The sequence below is a fragment of the Channa argus genome, chromosome 18 (genome assembly GCF_033026475.1).
Source record: "Channa argus isolate prfri chromosome 18, Channa argus male v1.0, whole genome shotgun sequence".
Lineage (NCBI taxonomy): Eukaryota > Metazoa > Chordata > Actinopteri > Anabantiformes > Channidae > Channa > Channa argus.
The window spans coordinates 17,432,795-17,456,611 of record NC_090214.1 but is presented as its reverse complement, the minus strand read 5'-3'; the positions used below and the strand labels follow the sequence as shown (position 1 = coordinate 17,456,611).

Below are 23,817 nucleotides of genomic sequence, written 5' to 3'. Positions count from 1 at the left end.
CATTTTGGATGTGAGCAGGCAGAGGGGATCATTCCTACCTGCAGGTTCTTCCTCCAAACATTGACGGCCGCAAAGGCCAGCTGCATCTGCTTCCTGCGGGCGTCTTTATGGCGTTTATAGGCGATTTCAATAAAGATGAGGAAGATCCCTGCTGCAATGCCTCCAGCCACCAGCATAAAGACCCCTGTTGGGAGGTATAAGTGAACAAAAACAGAGCAGAGATAGAGATACATGAGTTGGTGGTCTACAACTCTGCTGCTTCCACCGAGCAGGAATGCATGCACAGTGGTCGCCTGTAATTTCTTAACCAGCTCCAACTGACCATGGTGGCTGCAAGCCACATAATATTAATAGAAGACCACAACTGCACAAAGCCACGGCACAAGATACTGTACGGCACACTTCCACAGAGCACCTACGCTTACACTAAAACAACGATTTGTAAAGGTATTGGACAAAAAAGGGCTACAGTACCTTACCACTGCAGTTTTTGTCCAATCACTTTTAACGGTTTCTCTACACCATAAGGACCATACCTGCCATGTTTTCAAAGGTGAGTGTGGCTGGGGCATTGCTCCTTGAGTCACACTCCTGGTATCTCACCCAGGTTTTATCTAGGTCTTCCATGAAGCCATTCTCATGAGAACTGCAGGGGATTGGGGGTGGTGGGGAGAGAGGTCATAAAGTTAATATGCACTGTAGTGATGTAATATTTGCGCCGCTTACTCCCCGATAGCAACGTAAATGAAACAGAGATAGCAGGACAGGTGAAGTGACATTAACTTGACATTAACTTGACAAACAGACGAAGAGGGGAGATATAGACAGACATGTGACATAAAGGCAATGCACTGGATGGCTGTAACTGGTCAATACATGACCATGAACTTATACTGATAAGGAACGGAAAAAGTCATACGAGTAATGCAGCTTTGGCTGGGACAGACCTGAGAATGGCCAGGGACACATTCTGTTTCCAGGGGCTGTCCTTGCGCATGCCTATGCCAAAGCCCGAACGGAAAAACAGCTCTCCCGTGGTCACCAGGTCGCACTTCTGCGAAGCTTCAAACTCCAGCACCGCAGAGTCCCAGATGAAAGCATGCAGCTTGCTGTGGGGGAGCGGGAGGGAGGAGGAGGAGGAGGAGGAGGAGGAGGAGGAGGAGGAGGAAGGAGGGGGAGGAGGAGGAAGGAGGGAGGAGGAGTGGAAGGAGGGGGTTACGGTGCAACAGTACAATGATTTACATAAACATTTACGGCTCCCACCCCTCTCTCTCTCTCTCACACACCAGATCATGTGTGTCATTCAGCGATTACCATCAATCTCTACCGCTGTTTATGGGCCAAAAGAAATCCAATGCCAGATGGGTGAGGGCACGTCCCCCATTGGATTCCACCCATCTCAAAGATGTTCGTCTGGGTACCACCTGAAAAAAGGTGCTCCTGGACTCAGCGTTAGCTCAACCTTAGAGTGGTGTCAGTGCTGCTGACGCATCCACACCTGCTGCTGTCCCTGGACGTCTGTCTTGACTGGGTGATGGACCTGGATCAGAGGGAATGCTGCAGTAAGTCCTGCTGCTTCCGGCTGGTCCAGAGGTCCATGTGCCCTCTACCCCCTGAGCTGACTGGACTGACCCTGGTCTATGTGCCTAATAGGTCGAACAGCCGGCCGACAGCTGCACTCGTCGGCCCGGCCTGGCCGAGACTCACTTGTCGCGCACTGCCTGGATGGCTTCGGCGGCACTCTCATAGTTGTGCTTCTCCATGTGGCGGTACATGGTGCTAAGCTCCACCTGCCGCCGGAAATAGATGTCCACGGAGCTCTGCTTCACCGTGGCGTAGATGAACTTGTCTGATGGGTTTCTCAGCTGAGCATAGAAACAAAGACAAGAGAAAAACAGTCTAGTAAAAAATCTTTGCGTTTTTTTGTCGTAAGATGGTTCTAGTTACAGTCTAGTTTGTCCTATACACACACCCTTGGGTCATTGATGCCGGTGATGCGCTCCTCAGGCCGGTCCAACACCAGGAAGGCAGCCAGGTTGGCAGTATAAGAAGCTACAATAATCATAGCAAAGCCGGCCCACACCATACCTAGGATTCTCGCTGAGAAGCTGCGTGGCGCACCTGTGAAGTGAGTGCAGGCTTTAAGTGTTTAGTTCAGTCACTTCATTTCATGTGACAGCTGGATGCTTCTCTTTTTGTCCTTCCACTCACTACTGCTAACCCCCACACCTGCTACCTCTGCCATTACTACGACTGTTACAACTGCTGCAAATACTGTAACAATATTAGCAGGATCATTAACGCATATATTACGGTAAATTACAATAAATCCCTGACTATTATAAAAAAATTCCTTGGACTTTACAACCCCACTGAGAACAAAAATCTCTCAAATCTCATTGCAAAGGTAATACTGGGAGACAATGTAACAACCAAAGCAACATGTATTAACTGTTGTAAGACACAGTATCAAAGCTTGTCATTACAAAATGTGATTTGAAAGGGATTAATTTGTCATTCTTAAAGAGAAACTCTACGATCAGGATCCACCTAGAGCCACAACTGCCTTGATGTTGATTTGTTTACAACTGTGAAACTGTGCACAGATCTGAGCACTCAACAGTTCGCTGCTCGGTAACTGATTATTTGCAAATATGGACACTTTTCTTATCCTTTTCTCTTACTGGCTTTGTCTTACCTTCGCCTATTCCAGAGTTCAACAACACTCCCCAGGAGAACCACATGGCAGATGATAAGGTGAGGGCATCTTCTTCTTCTTCTTCACTATTTACTTTAAATCTTCCAAATGGGCTAGAGGGGGAAAATTGGGAGGGTTGCAGGAGATAATATGAGAAATCTCTGAGAACCTGTAGAAAAGAAAACCCTGGCGAACCCAGGCAGGGAAGGGATGTGAACATAAGCGAGCAAAACAACGAGACAAAATCCACAGGAAAGAAAAAAAAAGTGTCACAGAGACAGAGCGGTGGGATGGTTGGAACCAATCTTCACCTCTGTATGCCTTTGTGCCTACACCGAGGGAAGATCTGCAGTGCTGAAGAGTGCATGTACACACACACACACACACACACACACACACACACACACACACACACACACACACACACACACACTGATTCGGGCATGAATACACACAAACACATACATGGGCACACACATACACACACAGCCCCTTGTACCTGAACCGGTCTAGTAGGTAAAGCATCACCGCCACCACATGCACCGATAGACCCACAAGCAGCCACAGTGTACTTTGGAACGGCTGCATGAACGAGTCCAGTGTACTGCGAGGGATTTCCTGAAAACACACAGTGCTGCTGGTTACTGATTGATAATCAACAACTTCTATTACCTTTTTGCCCGCATGCTATAAACAAACATTTAGGAAAATACCTGTTCGTTCCCGTGGTTTTCTTAAATTACTGTTCATATTTTAAATTTACAGAGTTTTGGAAATTATTTTTATGAGTTAAAGAATCCATATCTGTAAATTTTAAAACACTTTAGCATTAATTTGCATTCAGGTACAATGTAATGTTTGTATGATATTCAGTAAATCTGTTAAAACATGAAATAGTGGTAAAAGTATAATCCTTTAAACAGCGAGAAATAGTGGTAGCAGCATGGATGGATTACTGAACAGGCCTACCGGGGACAGGCCAAGGGGTCCAAGAGGTCAGGGGGCCCATGGGCCAAAGTCTCTGAAATAACTGTATATTTTTTTAATGAACAAACTCAGTTAAATGACACTAAATGACCACAAAGAGATTCACAATCGCAAAAAGATGCAAAATTACAAAAAAAATGACAATGACCTAAAATTATTTAAAAGAAGTGGAAAAAAATGACCAAACACTGGGACAAGATGACAAAAGATTATTAAACAACTAAAAACAGACAATAAATGCCCACAAACACAAAACACACAAAATAACTAAAAACAGTATTGAAATGATAAAAAAAGACACTATTCACCAAAAAGTGACACAAAATATCCACAAATTACGCAAAACACAATCTAAACAAAAACAGATAAAAAGAATAACAAAAAACAAAAACATATAAATAAACAAGGAATAATTGAAAACATCCACTAAATGGCCAAAAACACAAAACACACAACAATAGACAAAGAATAATTGAAAAAAGTTACTAAAAGTGAGTACAAAATGACCAAAAATAGACACAAAATATACAAGAATACACAAAAGTATCAAAAACGGACACAAAAGGACTAAAACAGACACAGATTTACTAAAAACAAACACAAAACATCCAAAAACACAAAAACAATTACCACAAACTCAATATAACCAAAACCAAAGGGTGGAGGGCCTTCCCCTGTCTGTGCCCACGGGCCAGTTTTCCCATAATCCGTCCATGGGTAGCTGCATATACATTTTAATTCCAACATTTGGCTACAATGGACAAAAATGTACACAGGGTTCCACAACTAGATGAAACATGTAAGTCCAAGACAGCTTCCTTACCTTTTTTACGAGGATGGTGAGGCCTTGGTATTTAAAAGGTTTGGAGAACTCAATGTACTGGGCTCGTTCATTATTTATAGTCAGGGGGGCTACAATCATGTCGGCCAGGCCCCCCAGAAGCTCTCCCATCATACCATTCCACTCTTTCTTGTTACTGTTGTTCACCTGAGCCCCAAAAGAAAAGTGTTACCAAGAGAATCAGAATCAAGGCGCTGCTGTCTAGAACACAGAATGTTTCCATGCTTTAAGAATTGGGGTTAAGCCTAGTGTGGCTATTGCTAAATGCTAGACGTGCTCTTTAAAACTGCCTATGTTTTACATAGAAAATCTATTTTCTGCAGTTTGTGACACAGTACAAAAAGTGTAGAATATTGTGCTGTTATTTGGCTGCAGAGCAGGCCTTTGTTCGGGATTTGAGTTGAAAGTTCTCACAGAGAATATTAGTTCAACCCATGCCCAGTTTCTGCTGACTGTTTTTCCTCCAGTCCAGAATGTTGATTCTAAATTGGGTTGTGTTACACAATCGTGCTGTCGTTTTGGGAAGAAGTTTGTCACAAAATTAATTTCAGTCCTAACAGATCAAAAACAAAGCATCTTGATTTAGCACTATATGTAATTAAGAGATAGTATTTATATTGTTATGAAACAAAATATAGCATTATAAAATGCTAATCAATCAACACTTTTCACATTAAATATTATAAATAATTACTGTTCTGATTTTTAAAAATATTATATATATATATTTTTTTGTCCTTTCGGCTTATCCTGTGAGTTCAGGGTCGCCACAGCGGATCATTGTCAACATGTTGATTGTCATCAATTTTTATTGTTTGTAATTTATCCCATACGATGAATACCTACAGTATCCCCTATACATACAGTATAGGGGAAAATAGGTTGTAAGTTCAGCAAGTAATAATAATTTCAATTGTGGTTTGACAACCTGTTACTGTGATGCCAATGGGCACATTTCCAACTATTAGAATAGTTAAATGTTTTGTGAATGAAGGACAAAGTAAAATCTGATTTTGTTTAAGATTTTAACATTAGGCAAAGGTGCAGATGAGGGACATTCAAGATTGTAAATGGGAGAAATGCAATGTGATGTTAAACTTAACTGATCCCGTCATCACGTTGTCTTTTTAGGTGGTGCCTTGTGTCATATTTGACATGTACAGAGACAAATGCTTAACCAGGTGGTCAATGAAAAAAAACATTTACCTGCCAAGGCAATATAACATAAGGGTTCATATATCACCAAACAGAAATGGTAGTGACACAGAGTAGTAAATAAAACAACTGAAGACTGTTATCACAGTCAAAAGGTCTGGTGCTGTGGCTTTCACAGCTACAAATGACCCAAATTGGCCTGATCAGATTTTCCACTTAATGTCACACCTTTGGCTTTTTTCTGTGACATTATTTTACACAAGATTAAGATTAATCACAAGGTTAATTTCTCACCTGTCAACAGGACATCAATCTTCTTATTTAGTGACCACACTAGCTTGTGGCTCACAAAGATTTTTAATAAGCAAGTTAGTGCATTATAACCAGATTGTTTAGGAGCCATAAACAGACCCAACCAAATGGCTGCCTTAGGAATCCTACTAAAACTGCTGTCATATGGTAACTACACTGCTAATTAAAGCATTTCTTTCATTAATTTTTTCCAGGTTAAAAAAACCAGATACTTGCTTAAGGCGAAATTGAAGTCAGATGAAGATAGATGCTTGGTAATGAAGAAAAACTCCATTACTGACAAATAGATAAAAAAGTACTGTCTTCATTTTGTTTGATATAACTATACGTTTACTACACTAAGGAAATGTCTCCTTTTATCTATGGTAGATATTGAAGTTTGTTTTATTTGATGTTGTGTTCCATCCATAAAACTAATTAGCATTTCCAAACTGACTACAGTACTTAGCACTACAATTTGTTTGCTGCCTGCCTAAACCTCTCGTGCAGACATTCAAAAACTGAGACTAAATCATAGATAAATGGCAAATTCACCCACTTGACCTTTGGTGTTAGTGTATTCCTGCTTTGTACTTAGGGAGATATTACTACTGTTAGTGGACTAAACTCAAACTACTAAAAAAACTGTAGCTCTTAATTTGAAACTAACCCTCTCCTGCGTTCCAAATTTCCCATCCGCCACCAGATGCACCTCATAGGTAAAGTTCATGGTCATAGCCAACTTGATCAGGAGATCAACACAGAATCCATAGCAGCATTGGGGAACAGTGGGACGTCCTGTAACAAAACCAAAGGTGCATTGCTACATTTCTGTTCCAAAGACAGAGACTGTAGGCTGAACAAAATCTGTGATAAGGTGCACTCCAGACACTAAACACTGACACTGCAGCAAGACCAAGGACATTCCAACAATCACTCCCTTTAAATGGCTACATGCATACTTTTTTTTTTTGTCCCTTTGGCCTATTCCGAGTTCAGGGTCGCCACAGCAGATCATTTGTCTGCAGGTTGATTTGCCACAGGTTCTTAGGCCGGATGCTCTTCCTGATGCAACCCTCCCCAATTTCTACCGGGCTCAACTGCACAGCTGGGGATGGGGGTGGGCTATGGGGGTTTCAGTAACTTGCCCAGAGACACTTCGATATGTGGTTGGGAAGAGCGGAGCGGGAACCTCCAACCCTATAGTTGGTAGGCGGCCACTGTACAAATGGAGCCGCGTCCCGTAGCTACATGCATACGTCATATACTTCATATATATATATATATATATATATATATATATATATATATATATATATATATATATATATATATATATATATATATATTATAGTAGTGATAATATACCATCCCTAATTTGTTACCTGGGATAGTCTCATTAGGCCCAGTGCAGATAACCTTTTTAATTAAGACTCCATTTAATGTCATTTCCTCTTTGCACGTTCCATCCGCCTGAGTGGGTTTCACATACACAAATGGCTCCTGATGTATCGTCACTATCTACAACAGACAGAGCACAACATTGTTTTTCACATTGTCAGAGTTGGATCACATATAGAAGATTCAGAGAGGATTCTGAGCAGTGCAGAAAGAGAAATAAAATACATGGAAAATCCCAGTAAGTACACAATTACCCGTATTCAAACTGCCAGATACAAGTGGACACACAAAACCAGCGGATGAATATAAATATAGCTGACAAGGATACAAATGCAGGCCTAAGACCAATCTGAAGAGATAAAAGTCATAGCAGTTATATCACTGCTGCATCTCTTAACATAGATTACCTCCCCTCCCTTCAGACAAACAAATGTTAGAGCCCTGTCCACAATGAGCATATCAGTTCGGCTCTGTACTCAGTCTGTGTAGACACAAATGTCAAATTACACCAGCGAAGTGAAGGCACCCTACCTTTAATCGAGTGGACATCTGGAAGCCCTGTGGTTTCTCAGTTTCCCCTCCAGGCCAAATGATTTTCCGCTGATTGTTCATCACCACCTGCAGGGATGCCACATACACATTATAGGTGTGCTGTTGATGAGGCTTTAACACTGTGGGTGAGCATTCATCTAATGAATCACCTTTTTATAACCACAGCTCGGCCGTTCCTTTATTTATTGCATCAACCTCTGACTTGCTGTATGTGTCATACCTGAGGGCTTCAGGACCTCATTACTACTGTATCACCAGGGAATTGAAATGCTGACCCTTAGCATTTGTTTTGAGTGCATTGGCTGGATTTGTTAAATATTTACCATGAACTCCATATTGAATAGAATTATTAAGGACAATTTTTTCTCAACACAAGGTTCAACATGAACGAAAAATTACACATCTATTCTTAGCTTGGTGTTAAATTACGTTTCCCTTTCTCTGCCTTTTATCATCCAGCTGTTGTATAATGTATGGGACATTATTAATAAAATACCCCCTAAATTCTCTATGATACTTGAGTGTTTTTATACAGAATGAGGATTGTGTAGTTGACCTACATAAAGTACGACTATAGATAGAAAACTGGAGCTGCATGTCTAGTGTGAATTAAAAAATGGATGACAGGAGGGACAGTACATCCTAATAATGGGCAGTGAGTATGAAACGGGGAAGGAGCCTTTCTTAACTTAACTTAACATTTGGTTCACAGTATCGTGAAGTTGGATGGAGTTGCCTCTGGCTTTTAACTTGCCTGTGTTCCATTGTATATGCCGACTTGAATGAGTCGACTCTTCTGGTAGTTGAGTATACTGTAATGTGCGTACTTCCTGTCCCCATCGTCGTTGAATTCCACTCGTCCTGTGAGACCCTCTGGGTATTTAGATGACATCAACACCCTTTGGAAAATAATTAAAAATCTTTAAATGTGCGGACTAATGGTCATGCATAGACATTGTGTATCACCTGTCAGGTCTAACAGTGTTACATTACAAAGCTCTAATTTCAGCTCATGTTGTAAAATATTAATTTGCCACATTTTCGTTTGAGAATATCATCAGAAGAGAGCAGTGGCAGTTGAGCTGTGATGGTATGTGTCATTTTTGTCACCACATCTGTTTAGATTTGGGACATTTGTTCTTTGTTTTGTTGCTGAGAAATGCTAGAGAAATGCAAAGTGGGTCAGTTTAAACTTAGGTGTTGCATTTGGAAGCAACACATTCAAATACTATTTTAAAATAAACCTGTAGTCCAGAAAAAAAATGTAAACAAATTTTAGGGACTGAGGCAACCGTTTTAATTTCATACTTCATCTGATCAGTTGGTAATTGAACAAAATTGGTTAAAACCTTCATAATTCAGACTCAGTCAAGCTTACCGTTTGAAGAGGGGCCCTGTTTTCCAGATGTTGGTGTTGCCCACACACCCTCTTGGAGGTTCTGTAATATTTTCCTTCTCAAATAGCTCCTGGATGGACTGTGCCACCACAGCCACTGCATCATTGATATGGGCCGATTCATTCTTCCCGTTGATAAGCTGAAGGCCAATCAGACCTGAGACCACGCCGACAACAAACACAATCACTGACCTAAGCAAACTTTAACCTCCCTGGATGCTTTTACAATGCACAAAGTGAAAAAAAACTTGTAGGGTTTCCAGTTTAGATATCCTGAATAAAAGTTAGACATCAGCTGCATGATCCATCTCTATTGGTTGTCAACGTCTCGGAGGATAAATCAGTAAATATCCACATTGTCATTTATTAGACGAGCCAAGAGAAACAAATAGATCATTTTTCTGATGGGTCACTGATGACCTTTTCAGAGCATGAGTATCCTTTGAAGTTGGATCGGTTTTGTCTGGCCCTACAGCTATGGTTTTGGGAATCACACACAGCACAGACAAAGTATTACGGTAATTGTGTTTGGACCAAACAAGAAAACCCTCAGAGCTAAATTTTAACCAAGCAACAATCCAACTTCAGCTTAGTTTTCTGATTGCAACCAGGTCCATCAATCTTGCAGACTCCTGGAGGAAGCTGCAGTGGAGGTGTCTGACACTGGACATGGACAGGACAACAAGTGTTCTGCAGGGGTTGGTAATGTGAAAGTGCCAGGGGGGGAAAGACTCTCAACATTTGTGACTGAAAAGTGAAAAAATATTGTGAGAAACGTGTGGAAAACCCAGGAACAGAGAGGAACAGGCTGTGGAACCTTATCATTGTATCAGTTATTTCTTGCAAAACTCTCCTTTATAATATACTTGAAACCAGGGCATGAATATGGCAGAATTGCACAATGAATTTACCTTTGGATGCTTGGGACACACACAGTTAAACTGAAAACTGAGATTTAAACTTTGAAACACTCGATGATTAAATGTTTAAATGTTCAACACATAACAGGCATTTAATTATGTAACACGTTCACTGTTAAATGGTTAATCTCTCTAATCCTTTGTGTTGGGATAGGGCTCTGAATAAGCTGGGGTTGACTGGTGTATTGCCATGTTCTCTGCTGGATGAACATACCGTCTGGCGCTTCGCTCAGGGCTTTACCCGACATCTCACGCTCGCCCACAAGCCACACGTAGCCTGAACCCGTCATGTTGAGGAAGCGGGCAGCCTTGTAAACAGCAGCAGCATCTTCCTCACTAGAATTTGCCGTTTTGAAAAAGACATAAGATTATTTTCCACATCAGAGCATGTTAGATGAAAACATATGGGAGTAATTTTGTGATAGTTTTCAGGTTTAGTTCCTTTATACAGAATTAAGCAATAAAATACTGCACATGCATAAAACATATAAAAAAGACAAAGATATTAAAACAGAATAAAAATATAAAACTATGTAACTAAATTGTTGTGTTTAGAAATACACAGAGCATGGCTTTAGAAAGTATCCAGACTCCTATTTTGCACACTTTGTGTTGCAGACTTAGTTTAAATGACGAAGTGATGTTCATGTACAAAATTAATACCAATACTAACAAAACTAATAAGATCCTTAAAGGATCATTTCTGGTCATTTTCATGAATTGTAATGTCAGCAGTGAACATACAGATGCTAAAAACGACACTGAATCTTTCATACCTTTTATTTAGAAATTGACTGAAATGATCACTAATTTATTAGCACCCAGCACAGATTTTTGTTTTGATGGACAAAAATCCTAATCGTATCCATTTAAAAAAAGAGATCTGAATGTGACAGTGTGACTTTGTTATTTTGTATATTTTTTCAACATGTTGTTAAAGCTATATGATGACTACACTAATTGAAAAATTAAAACTAATTAACAGTATCAGCCAAACAGTGGTCTAACTCAACAGTAGATTCATCTGGTGTAGTGTGACAAAGAGTGAATCTAGATCTGTCTAATGCTGATGTTTATACAATTTTAGACACATTTAGAGCAGAAAACATTTCTCAATTTTACAAACATTTCTGAAAGTTACGTTTAAGTAGAGTATTACTGTTTTTATGGATTTCTATTATGTGTAGATTTCTCATGTGCAGGTAAAATGTCCATATGTTTGGACTCAAACAGCAAACCAAATAGGAATTATTTTAGCTACTTTTTTAAATGGTCCTAGATCTGATTCACGTTCAGTTTCTAACTACTGTGTGTATATTGTTGTTAACCAAAACTCTGTGTCAACTTCTGGACATTTTGGTTAAAACCAAGACATCACAAAGCGGAACTGGATACATGTCATTCAGAGATATGAATGTTAAACCTCAACATAAAAATATCTGAATACAAGACTTCAGCTTTAAGGCTTGTAATGTGAACAGAGCTAAAGGTATACCTTTCCCAGTGCCTCCTCTGAGAGTTTGGTTGGTCATGGGTGTAAGTTGGAACACCGTTCTTACCTGGCGGACAGGATGATGACTCGAGCCTCAAGCTCTTTCGCCTCCAGCAGCAGAGCAGTTAAGTTTGTCTCCTGGCTGAACTGAAGGATTTTGTCTGCCTGTGATTGGGGCATAAGAAAGGTCAAGCCAGCTACTTTTCCCTAACTCAGACACCATGCTGCCTCTTTACCTGCTTGGTTCGAGCTTGGCCGATTTCGTTTGAAAACGGGAGACAGAGATAAAAAGGAAAGCGATCCAGGGGAACCGGCTGAACTAAAAAAAAAAAAGCTTGAAGGGAAAAAAAACTTTTGCATTTGATTGCATGCAAACTGAGGGTTATCAAGGCTCCAAAGAAGGACGTGCATGTGTTAGGTAGAGGGAAGAAGAAGGTCAATGCAACCAGTAACTAAAAACGGGTGAAGGGGGTGAGGGGGACGTTTTCCCCCAACAAAAAATCTGCTGAAAACTAGGAAAGTGCTACAGAACAGGAGCAAGTAGCATCTGGGAAACAGTTTTGTCCCACTCTACCGGTTCTCCACAAAGGAATTGACTTGCAAACTCTTTTTGTGTGAGTGTGTGTGTTCTGAGTACATGCATTCCTTTATTGAAGGAGAAAATGAAAATGATAAAAGCGGGGCGCTATTTACACTTTTTTTTTTTTTTCCCTGCAATGACCGAAAATTATAGACTTATCATAGCAAAATCATTCTTCATTGAAATCATAGGGAAATGTCTCAAAGTAAAAAGTAAAAAAACACGTGCTATCAAGAGAGGGACATTTCTGGGTCGGCTGGTGACTGGTTTGGGCTGGTTTCTAGTTGCTACGTTTGGAAAGTTGGTGGGCGGCGTGCATTGACCATGCAAATATACCTTAGGTCCTCGCTTGTTGTCATAGGACAGTTGGTCGAGGTTTTCATAGTTCCTTTTTTTATTCTGATGAGTAATGTGCACAGAGAAAATATGCAGACACAGAAAAATATTATAAACAGTTGAAAATGGAGGGCAGTAAAGCATTCCAACAAATCTCCACTTTTCTGCTTCAAACTGGGATCTTTAACAAAGGGGCTTGCAAAGAACATCATAGTTCATTGTATATATCAGTTCTCAGTGATGATGCAGTGATTCAGCTGCATTGAATGACCTACATAAAATAATTGCATAAAATGTGGTCTCTTCTTCACCATATTGCCGAAACATAAAAAATGGTTGTCAAGGGAGAAAGGGGATTTTGAAAACTCCACCAACACATCAACAAGTCCAAAGTGTGAGCCCATCTTTTATTTTGGACTCCCTAACAATATGAAGAGTTCAAATGTAGGATGCAGTATGTAATCTGTTAATCTATCCAACCAAATGTTGCAGAGGCATCACCTTTATTGGCACCAGAGTGCAAACTTCAAGACGCTGCAGCTACAGTAGCTCTGTAACCATCCAACCATCCATTATCAAAACCACTCATCCTGTTAAGGGTCCCAGAGGGGCCGGAGCGAATCCCAGCTGTCTGACCAACCATTCAAAACAACACATTAAAAGTTTGAAACAACCCACTGTATATGTTATTAGCATATATCTATTTTTAGTTAATAGGCAGACACCTTTGATTAACATTGTAGCTACGAATCAGCTACAAATTGTGAAATGCAGTTATAGAGTTGAAACCGCAAGCACACTCTGATACTCTAACCCATCATACCTTTCAGAAAATAGTCCAAAGCTGTGCTAGTCTCATTTCTAAGCAGGTTTTGCGGATGGATGTAGTGGGTGCGCTATAGAAAAGGGACAAAATAGGTATATACTGTAGTGCATTCTTAATAAGACGTCCATAATAAAAAGCCCATTAATCTATATGTTTCTGCTTATTTACAATTTATTGCATAAAGTAATCCAGGCCCACTTCATAGCTGTAAAGCTCACACTGACTAACCCAGGTGCCGCCCCACTACTAGAGCGTTGTAGAGGTTTTAGCGCAGAGGAGAACAGACTAAATCTGAGGCTGAATTAAATTAAAGGTAATTAAAAACCAATACTTAAATATTATGTACATTTAAGGTACTTTCATATATTTAGTCTCATTAGCACATTTTCTAGCCCTTGGAACAAGGGAGATCCTGCTTCCAGGGGATGGATCTTTACCATAAATGTTACATTCTTAAAACTACACATAATAATGAATAATAATGAACACATTATTATTAATATATAGATTGTTACAGGAATTTAAAACCTTTTAATTATGATTGTACATGTATTCTTGTTAATTCAAACAGAAATGTATTTTGACTTTTTGTTTAGCTGTAAAAAATATTAGAAAGATTACACAGAACACAGTATATGATGGTACAAATTACTGATATTCATTAGTTTCATATTAAAGTCAATCTGGACTACTGGGCATAAGAGGTTTTGCCATTTTGTTCAGTGAGTGGAGGAATTTGGGAGTCCTGCACATGGATAGGTTGCACAAAGTGGATCTTGGACTCCAGAAAGTGCCTAGTTGCTTTTAAGTCAAAACATTTTGTAGATTTTGCTTTCGATTCCTTGTCGTGCAGCCCACTGCACATGTACATTAGTATTTCAACACCGTCCCTACCTGCACATTCCCACTGGGACCACAGACTTTATTTTGGGCAACATCCCCAAAATAAAGCCTAGATGTCTGAATGTCTCTTGACTGTAGAATATAAATTACTCAATTCAAGCTCTCTTGTCAACTGTTTTCTGGACATCTCTTTCTATAACACTGGCTTACAGGGCTGTAGACAGATAAATGACATCACAAGTGACCACTGGGAAAAAACTGGCACTAAGGCTGAGTCACAGTCTTGTCTGAGACAGGAGGCCATTTTGTAGGAATATACAGTACATCATCTTTCTGCTTCACAGGATTTCTCGCACAGCTGCTTGGCCCCACAGTTCACACCTCAGCGCTCTCTGGGACTGACTGCTTTCCTTCACAAAGACAATGGTGACCAGGCATCAGTATAACAGATATCATCCTGAAACTATTATACTCACATCAGCCAGAAGCTTTAAAGATGTGTTATTCAAGAGAGCGCTAACATTTGTGTGAGTCATAAATACTGTATATGAAAAAGTGTGACTCAATTCTGAATCACAGTCATGACCTAATTATTTTATCTGTAATAAAACACTAAACAGTTTGCCAGTAGATGTGTAAATTCCACTTATTCCAGAAATACAATTGAAATTGATTTATATGACAGAATATTTTTAGATGAAAGTACAGAACTGTTGTGTAAATAGTAAGTAACTAATATTCAGGATTTTAGCATAAAAATACAAATGATTCACATAGATTGTATTCATGTTTATGAACAGCATTCTTGATGTTTTTTTTTTCATTACAAGAGTTTTTTTTTTTAGTGCTCTATTTTTGTATCCTCATTCAGACATTAATTTTTCATATTTTGTTGGTCATGTTTGTGAGTCCAGAGCCTTGTGGCTCCCTTGTGATGGGGTGACCTTGCTAACAAATTAACCATGAAGGAAAAACTAAAATGTGCACTACATACTGAGTTTATGGAGCAAAACAGGATGGTTAACATGAAAAACACCTCTTTCTTTAATTAGTGCACATTGTGACAAACTTGCAATCTGCAACATCCAAACTAACATCCATTTGCTCCACCTAATATAGTTTATGCTAATATTGCATAAACAGTTCAGATGTGTAGCTGACACCATATTCCAAACAAACCCATAATGAAAGAGTATAGAGAGGTATATTCCCTTACGAAGATACAAACAAAATTACATTTTGACATTAGTTTGAGTTTGATCAAAATTGGTGCATTTTAAAGTTCTAATGTTTTCTCTTTAATGTACATTTTCATGTTTACATTAGGAAGATTGAATTGTACCAAACGGGTATAATTAAAAAAGATAATGTTGGTAGTTTCCAACATTTCTGTAGATTTCAGGTATATCTGGTGAACAGGTACCATGTAAAGACCAAAACCAACAGTTCCAATGTGTCTCTCAGTGCTTCACAACTGCACTTCTCTTCTGTAGCTCTCAGCCCCAGGTCTGTTTGTTCCTACAGTACTGAAGACATAAATCTTTAAAAATAGCTCACACACTTATTGTTTCCTTATTTGAAAAAATCCTAAGAGAGCTGTGCTCTGTAGTGTTTAGAAAACATTACTCAATCACAAATAAAAAGTGCCTTTGCTGGACTAATAATTGTAAAATAAAATATGCCACTCATATCAGCAGCATCGTACTGTATACTGTAGAATGGGCTGGCTCCAAATGAACTTCTTTCTTTTCATTATTTATTGACAATGAAGAAAAGAAAAATGTTGACAACAGCTGATAACCAAGCTTTGAGTTTTATTGTTGCTATGTTGGGGAGATAGTCAAATTAATCATTTTCCGAGCCACAGAAATGCTTGTGCTGGCGCTGCAGTCATAATTAAATATAGGGACAATTATAGCTTCATAGTAAGAGCTGCAGCTGCTTTTTGCAGCATTATGGGACTGAATGGGACCCACAAATGGGTTCATTTTGACATCCAAGCTCACAAAATGCAAACACAAAGGGACCTTACTGGAATTTCTTGACTACATGAATTTCACATCTCGAGTGCAGGATGTGAATCACAATTTACCACAACACGACTATTGGACCATCAGTGTTTTATTTTAACTTCAATTTAAAAATCTGCATTTATATATATGTATATATATATATATGTTGGTTTATTGGTTCAGCAATACTGATCCCAGTCATTTAATCTTAGCAGCTTTCATTTTAACAGTTGCTGCCATCTTTAAATTACCCCGGTTCTGTCTCACACTCCTCTTCAGTTTCCGATTTAATTAAGTCTCAGGACTCATTTTATTCTGCCACACAATTACACCAAAGAACCCCCGAGAGGGACAAGTATGGCAGAGTATAAAGCAAGAAAATATCCCACCGCAATCTCCTTTCATTTAAGGAAAGAAATAGATGGCAGTTGTTTTTTCCCTTTTTGTTTCTCTGTTCCTAAAGGGCACACATCATTGCAGTCTCAAGTCTGTTTTTGCTCAAAGAAGATCAGCATTTCTCTGACCCACATACACAGCTGAGAGCTACACTTAAAATGGGTGCATCAGCGCTATTTGAAAAGGCAGAAACAACTCGCATATGAAACCAACCCAGGAGGGTGCAATAAATACGAGGCCTCTGTGTACACTAATAAAGCCTTGTCATGTGCCGAGCTCCTTAATATCCACCATGGCCTCAATAAATACTTCAGTCTGTGATGGTTTGCAAAGCCCCATGTTGAAGTCCACTATTTGGCTCCCAATGTGGATAGACACTGGATTATTTGGACTGTGGCGAAAAGCAATGTGAAGATGAGCAAATAAACATACAAACTTTTGTCAGATTAGACCACATTAGACGCTGTTGATGTCTCTAGGAATGTTAGCAAATGTTTTCACAATGGTGAGAAAGAGATGTGGGCTCACAACAGAAAGGAAAACAGTTACATACAGTTACTTACACACTCGCACACTTATGCTGACACACTCTGGGGAGAAGGGGGAAAAGGGGTTGCAGCCGGAGCATCTCACCTTTGTTTCTCTTTCTTCCAAGAGGGTCTCAAGCCTCTTTTGAGCAGCACGCCCCTCGTGGTCATCGCTCACTATTAGGATGATGTGGTTCCAGTTGAACTCGCGCATCAGGTCAAACCACACATGCGCCTGGTGGGAGTAGGGTGGGACTGTCCGCAGGAAGGACAGGTGGATACTCTGAGGAGTACATAGAAATTGAACAAACCCTTTCACAAGGGCAGATTCCGGCCATTTCTTAGTTCAGTAAAGTTTATCGTCCCAAAGTGCTTCAAAATGAATGCACAGTATAAAGTGAATAAATAAAATAAGGGAAAGTTTAAAAAACACTATGCAAAGACAATTTTTGAAAAGAGAGCTCTTATCTTAACTAATAATGTTGAATTTTCGTAATTTGAGGGGAAGCCAGTTTAAAGAGATCAGCATACTTGTTACATGTAACATGGAGCAAATAGTGTGGATGAAAAGTGTCTCAGCCTGAAACAGAATAGTTATTTCTTAGCTGCACGCCTGCCATTCTAGTCCAGACAGGTCACAGGAGACACCGAGATTCCTAAATGAGGGTCACAGACCCACAGAAGAGACCCACAGAAAAACAAAGGACCCGTTGTTTTATCAATATTAAGATGTAAAAAATGCTATCCAAACTGAATAGCATTCAAATGGTGGGGCAAACGACAATGTCAGAGTTACATAGTTAAAACAAATGAAAAGTGTAGTGGTAATACAGAGCATGATTGTGCATTAGAATATAGTAATAGTTTGTATCTATAAATCTGCTTTCACATTCTTAAATTTGAGCACATACAAGACAAACAAGAATCAATATGATCCAGAACAGTACCTTGGGGTGCACCACCCTGCCGAGGTGGTTTAGGCCTATAGAGCTTTATGGGAAGAGAAGGATTATTCCTTCCATACGGTAACTGGTTGTACAGTAACGTGTTTAAATTAAGCAGGTACATATCCAGATATCAATGAACAATTAATAATTGTAAACACACAGAGAACAAACAAATCAATGAGCACTGTGAACAAAGATGGTAAAATGGCTGGAGCAAGATAAATGTTTGATACTGTTGAACATCTTAGTAGGATCTAGGAGTGACATAGAAAAAAATTCCTCCGGGAACACTGGCTATGGAATGCAAATAATAAGGTGAGAGATCAAGGGTCTGAAATTGTATTTCATATTTGAAAGACTTCCTTACTTCTACAAAGACAGAAAATGTGTCCGTCTTAAAGGTAAGTACAAGTACAACAAAGTATTTTTCCATTTAACTTTGAGGATCAGTATTGTACTTAATACTCATTTAGCTGAATTTCTACAGTCATGTTCAAAATATGTTGAGAACCTTCCAAGAAGACTGGAGGCTGATCGCAGGACATCAAGGTTTAATGTGAAGTTTTTGGAACAACACTACTTAAGGTCCCCAACACGCTGATTTTGCACAGGTTTTTCACCAGATGCCCTTCCTGACACAACCCTGCCCAGTTTTGCAGCTCAGGTGTGCCCTGGCTTGAGCATCTTGTGTCCAATGGCTGGGGTCAATTTGGCCCCTTTTCCAAGGGGAGTCAGGCCACAAACCAGTGATCCTGTGATTGATGGGCACCGTATGGGCATAACGTATGGCCACATACGTTATTGTACCTTTACAGAAAAATATACTGAAAATTAAAACCCTACGACTACAAACAGTAGCAAAACTGGGATTTTTTAGGCAGTAGGCAATTACCAAACCCAGTTACTAACTGACAAACATCAAGAAAAAAGACAAAAAATACTTTCAGGAGCCTCCAGGCTCCTTTAAACCTCTGAAATGTCTGCATCTGCTTTAGCTTTCAAGATTAGGGCAAATGTCACTCGGTAGATTTAAAACCAAGGTAGGTTCTTGAAACTTTATTTATGTCAAAGTTTTACATCAGTGGCTTGTACTTGGTTAAAATAATACCCGGGGTCAAGAGAATAATGACTGATGTTCTTTCAATTTACAGCTGAAAAACCTACTTAATCACAGCTCCATTAATGGACAGTGATGGGATGTTTAATCTAGAAAGCTTCTGAAGCTGCCCCACGGGACTCGCCCCACTCCCCGGCTCTCTCTTCACTCTCTTCCTGTTTTTCTTCTCTCTCTATCTCTTTGGATCTCTCTCATCCATCACTCACCTTGTCGGAGTAGATGGACATGCGGGTGGTAAGCCCCACCACAGGGATGCGGTAGAAGCCCGCGGTGTAGGAGACAGGCGTTGGAGTGAGGTGGTCATTGGACTGTGGAGGGTGACTCACCAGGATAGCATAGACCTGCAGAGACACAGAAGAAGAACACTCTGTCATTCTGACACTGGCATTAATGCGGAGTGTTAATCCCAGCAGTCGTACACGGAAAAAGATTAATGTCTTAAAGTCGTCCATTTTAGACATAGTGCCTGTTTCTTTGTGAATTTTTTATTTGTAGTGTTGCAGTTCTGCAGATAAAAAGCAGCAAAGCATTTCATAAAACATAATATGGCATTCCATAAATGAATACAACATGTTCAAACATAAATAAATCACACACAAAATGTTCACACAAGGAAGTGTGCAAAGTTCGCTCCTGAATAAGATCAAAACAAACTCGTAAGTTTACACTTCTATTGTAGAATTAACTAAAATTGATTCCCATTTAAAGCTGCCAATCTAACAAACTGAAACAGGCTTTGCAATTTTCTGCAAGCATATTAGAAATCCAAACCAAAATAGGTCAATAACAAACATATTCAGATCATTTGCTGTGCCTTCGGTTCAAGTTGAATTAGTTGAATGGAGTTTTTGCCTCAAAACAAGCCTTTAAGTTAGTCAATGATAACTACAATATTGAATTGATAATTTCAATAAAAAAAGGTTATATCGACAAATCTACTTAAAAACAGACGGCTTCCTGAATTATACCTTATACCTCACCAATTTTCTACTTGTTCTCTATGGCTTTAGTTTAGTGTGTAAATGTGCATTAATGTTTTTAAACTTCTCTCTGACTTCCTTATATTAAAATACACTGTTTGTAAATTGTAAATTGGAATAAAATATATTTTTACCTCTTCTCATGAAACTATTGTGACAATGTAATTTATTCTTGATAGATAAAGTGTATTATCTTCTCAGAACTTTATTGATTAATCTCTTCCAAACAGTGAAAATTAAACCACAATTAACCATTGCAAAAAAGATTAATGTGTGTGTAAAACACAATTAGTCCACCTTTATGGGCAACAGTGTATTTATGTGAATCAAGTTGAAAAACTCCTTCAGATGACATTGCCCGGAGGAGATTTTTATCATTAGGACATCAGATGATGTCATCTGGAGGAGATCTGGAAAAGCAGGGTGACCTCAGAAGGCCTGCATATTGAGGTCTAATAATTAGCCCTGGGGGGGGGGGGGGGGGGGGGGCCCTTACTGACAGGCTAACAATTTGTGATAATGTGTGGCTGTTTGGTGTAGACTTATCCTATACGCATTAGGCAAACACAAGCTGGCGAGCTACTCCAGATAAGAAGAACTTTTGCATGCCCGTCTTAATGCTCAGCCTTAAGAAATGCCTCAGAGGTGTGAAGGAAGAGTAATAAAGTTGGCAAGGCTGTGCATGCATGGATTATTGGGCATGAGCAGTCCGTATGGTTGGGTCAGAAATGAGGTCTATCTTCCAAGGACTGCTCCCAGGCATCTACTCCTCCATCTGCCACTTTACATACTTTCTTTTTCAGAGACTGTTATCGCCCTAGCATCCAATCACAACTGATTAAACCTTTTGAAGACTTTCTCTCTGAATCGAGTGTTATTTCCATACTGTGTGTGTAAAAAAGAACTGAACCATTGTTGGTGTAATCTGCACAGCCTAATGAGTGGATTGTGCGCTCAGGCTTTGGGTAAACATGTGACAGGAGACTGGATGTGACAGTGTTATTCTGCAAGCCTGTATCAATTAGAGTCATTACATTAAGCACAGGACTGAGGTCATGAATGCATTACTGAAGCTGTGGGTGTGTTGTTTTTCATATGAAGCCTAATTATGTGTGTTGGAGAAATAAAAGGAAGAGGGACTTCACGCCTCAACATTGCTGTGACATAATACTTTTAAAAAGCCATGTAGCAAAAGTGGTTGGTGCATTTCTACAGTATGTGCTTCAGTCTTTTAACAACTCTGCATACACACTCACTGTGCATTACTCATGAATTATTTTTAAATATTTTTTTGCTAAAATAGGCAGCACATATGAATGTGTTTTTAGGTTTGTAATCCTGCAAACTCTTTCCTGGAATATTTGCATTTAAGCTTTTTTTAAAAATAAGGATCCCACGGGAGTGTAGTAATTTTCTTTCTTTTGTGTGTGATCAAGGCATCGTATCATACAGATTGTAGCTGACTAGTCCACTTCTGAAGGCCAACATGCAGAAACAGTTTGCTGCAGCGGTCCACAGCCATGTCAGTTCCCTCATACAGAAATGTTGTCATAAATAACACACGGACACACTAAAGCCCATGTTGTTAATGGCAAATGACGTACTGCACATTTTCACCCTTTTCAGTTCAGTAGGTCTGCAGCTGTGTGTCCTGGTTTGGACAGTTGCCCTGTCATCTGAGCAATGCCCCAAACCAAATCCTATTTTTGCATGTCTGTGAAACAGATGGGTCTGTGTGGACTACTTGAACAACACAAAGCCTATGTGCAAGGTGTGTGGGATGGATGTCAATTTGGGCAAATGAGTTGTAATATTTTACTGACTGCTTTGGTTTATTGCTTCTGTGGTGATAAGCTCATGCTGGATGACAGTGTGAGTTGCTGGAGAAACAGAAAATTTTTTAGTTTAGATTTTGAATGTAAAACTGAGTGAGAAAACACATCTGATTATGAAGTTTATTTCAATACTTGGGAAGGCACCAACTTTCTATGGCAAGGCATAAGGATTTCTGTTCTGCTGTTACCCCAAACGCCTTTTCAAATGCAAACATGGATGTAGCTTGAGTTATTGGTTGTCACTCAGGGATGAATGAGAGCCCATGCACAAGAAATGAAAAGACATTAGAGATGATGGAGACGTGTTAGAAATAGCACCCATGATGAGGTGGGAGTAAACTACCTGACTGGAGATGAGGTCCTCGCAAACGGAGAGAGCCATCTGGATGGCGTTAGGTTTATGCGTTACGGAGATTGCGGTCAGCTTGAATTTGTCCCTCCCGTAGACCTGGTTGGCCTGGGTCACGGCATCTTTAAAGACCTGCTCGTATCTCTTCTGGCTCAGCACGGCCCCGATGTTCACGATTTTCGGCTCGCAGCCGGCCCGCGCACAGGAGCACGATAAGAGCACCGCCAGCAGAAATAGGCGCATCGTGTGGACCCCCAAACAGCACAGTGCAGCCCGGCCGCTTTCCTCCCCGATGGCGGGTCGGCTCGACCAGTTTTTGGACAGCAGCACGGCTCAGCCAGTTGCAAAACTGCAGACACGATCCAGGTGGGCGGTGAGAACGATCGAGGGAGGGGGGCCAAAGAAGAAAAAGAATGAACAAACGGTTGGTTTGATGTTATGTGCAATGCGCAGGAATTTGCACGTTTAGGTTAGGGGCTGTCTTTCAACCAGGGACGTCCAAATAGCATTGTGCACCTTTTTCCCACCTCTCCTCTGCAGAATTGCTCAAACGTGGCTGTGGTCATAAATAAAGAGTGTAAGCATAGCCCAAGCCTTCAGGTGACTTCCCCCCGGGGTGTGTATCGCTCCCTCCAACCGCTGCTTCGTGCTCTCTATGCGGACCGGTCACACCGATGCGTCGCGGGCTGGGCGCTCTGGGCTGAGAGGCTGCTGTCCTTGGTGCTGACAGCTGTGCATGCGCGCCGCAGTGGTGCTGCGCGCTCCCGTGGTATCTTTTCCCCACTCTCGGGTTGGTGTGTTGCGCTACTGCTGCTGAATAGAAGAAGGCGATCGAATGAAAAATACATGTATATACTTGATCAAAATGCACCCAATAACTACGTATTTCGTAATGGTAAATGAAAGGTAGGCTAATGGCTACGTACACACAATGTTAAGTTGCATACCTGTAGGGCATGGATAGGTTGCAAATTAATCTGTGGGCTTTGTTAGTGCGTGTGATGCGATGCGAAAATGTCCATCTAAATTGCCTGATTGCACTAGAACAGATGGTGGGGAGGGGGGAACGGTGTTGATTCCAATCTGACGGGTTTCAGGTCAAAGTTGAGCTATGGACACGGGCTTTAGGGTGAGTAATTCTCTTCCGGACTGGAAGGGGATTAGGATTTGTCGTGTAGCTCTCTGCGTAAAGTGGACCGACCCCCATGGACAGCTCATTAATCACGCAGGGTGACAGTGACACATCCGTGTCTCCAGCCGTCATACTTCAGCATTAGCGGACACTCGTGTGTGTGTGCGTGTGTTGTGCATGTTGTTTAAGCTCACCCTGCGCTTT

The 23,817-nt window shown here is 40.3% G+C and overlaps 1 protein-coding gene across 13 annotated transcripts in view; it reads right to left on the bottom strand.

Moving 5' to 3' along the window:
• The window catches only part of grin1a (glutamate receptor, ionotropic, N-methyl D-aspartate 1a), a 33,184-nt gene extending 9,896 nt beyond the window's left edge, over nucleotides 1-23,288 (bottom strand). For 5 of the 13 annotated variants that reach the window (XM_067483813.1, XM_067483809.1, XM_067483811.1 and 2 more), the window contains exons 1-19: nucleotides 22,476-23,287; nucleotides 19,524-19,658; nucleotides 17,360-17,536; nucleotides 12,650-12,712; nucleotides 11,801-11,898; nucleotides 10,456-10,577; nucleotides 9,304-9,478; nucleotides 8,680-8,824; nucleotides 7,905-7,991; nucleotides 7,358-7,493; nucleotides 6,643-6,770; nucleotides 4,509-4,673; nucleotides 3,198-3,316; nucleotides 2,699-2,811; nucleotides 1,973-2,121; nucleotides 1,708-1,865; nucleotides 948-1,109; nucleotides 537-646; nucleotides 39-184 (exon numbers count right to left, since the gene is read on the bottom strand). In XM_067483813.1, coding sequence (XP_067339914.1) covers nucleotides 39-184; nucleotides 537-646; nucleotides 948-1,109; nucleotides 1,708-1,865; nucleotides 1,973-2,121; nucleotides 2,699-2,811; nucleotides 3,198-3,316; nucleotides 4,509-4,673; nucleotides 6,643-6,770; nucleotides 7,358-7,493; nucleotides 7,905-7,991; nucleotides 8,680-8,824; nucleotides 9,304-9,478; nucleotides 10,456-10,577; nucleotides 11,801-11,898; nucleotides 12,650-12,712; nucleotides 17,360-17,536; nucleotides 19,524-19,658; nucleotides 22,476-22,724 — 2,637 coding nt within the window. In that variant the 5' untranslated portion in view covers nucleotides 22,725-23,287. Of the gene's footprint in view, nucleotides 1-38; nucleotides 185-536; nucleotides 647-947; nucleotides 1,110-1,707; nucleotides 1,866-1,972; nucleotides 2,122-2,698; nucleotides 2,812-3,197; nucleotides 3,317-4,508; nucleotides 4,674-6,642; nucleotides 6,771-7,357; nucleotides 7,494-7,904; nucleotides 7,992-8,679; nucleotides 8,825-9,303; nucleotides 9,479-10,455; nucleotides 10,578-11,800; nucleotides 11,899-12,649; nucleotides 12,713-17,359; nucleotides 17,537-19,523; nucleotides 19,659-22,475 lie in introns of all 13 variants that reach the window. The other 8 variants (XM_067483815.1, XM_067483816.1, XM_067483808.1 and 5 more) reach the window with 7 other exon arrangements.
• Nucleotides 23,289-23,817: the final 529 nt, after the last annotated feature.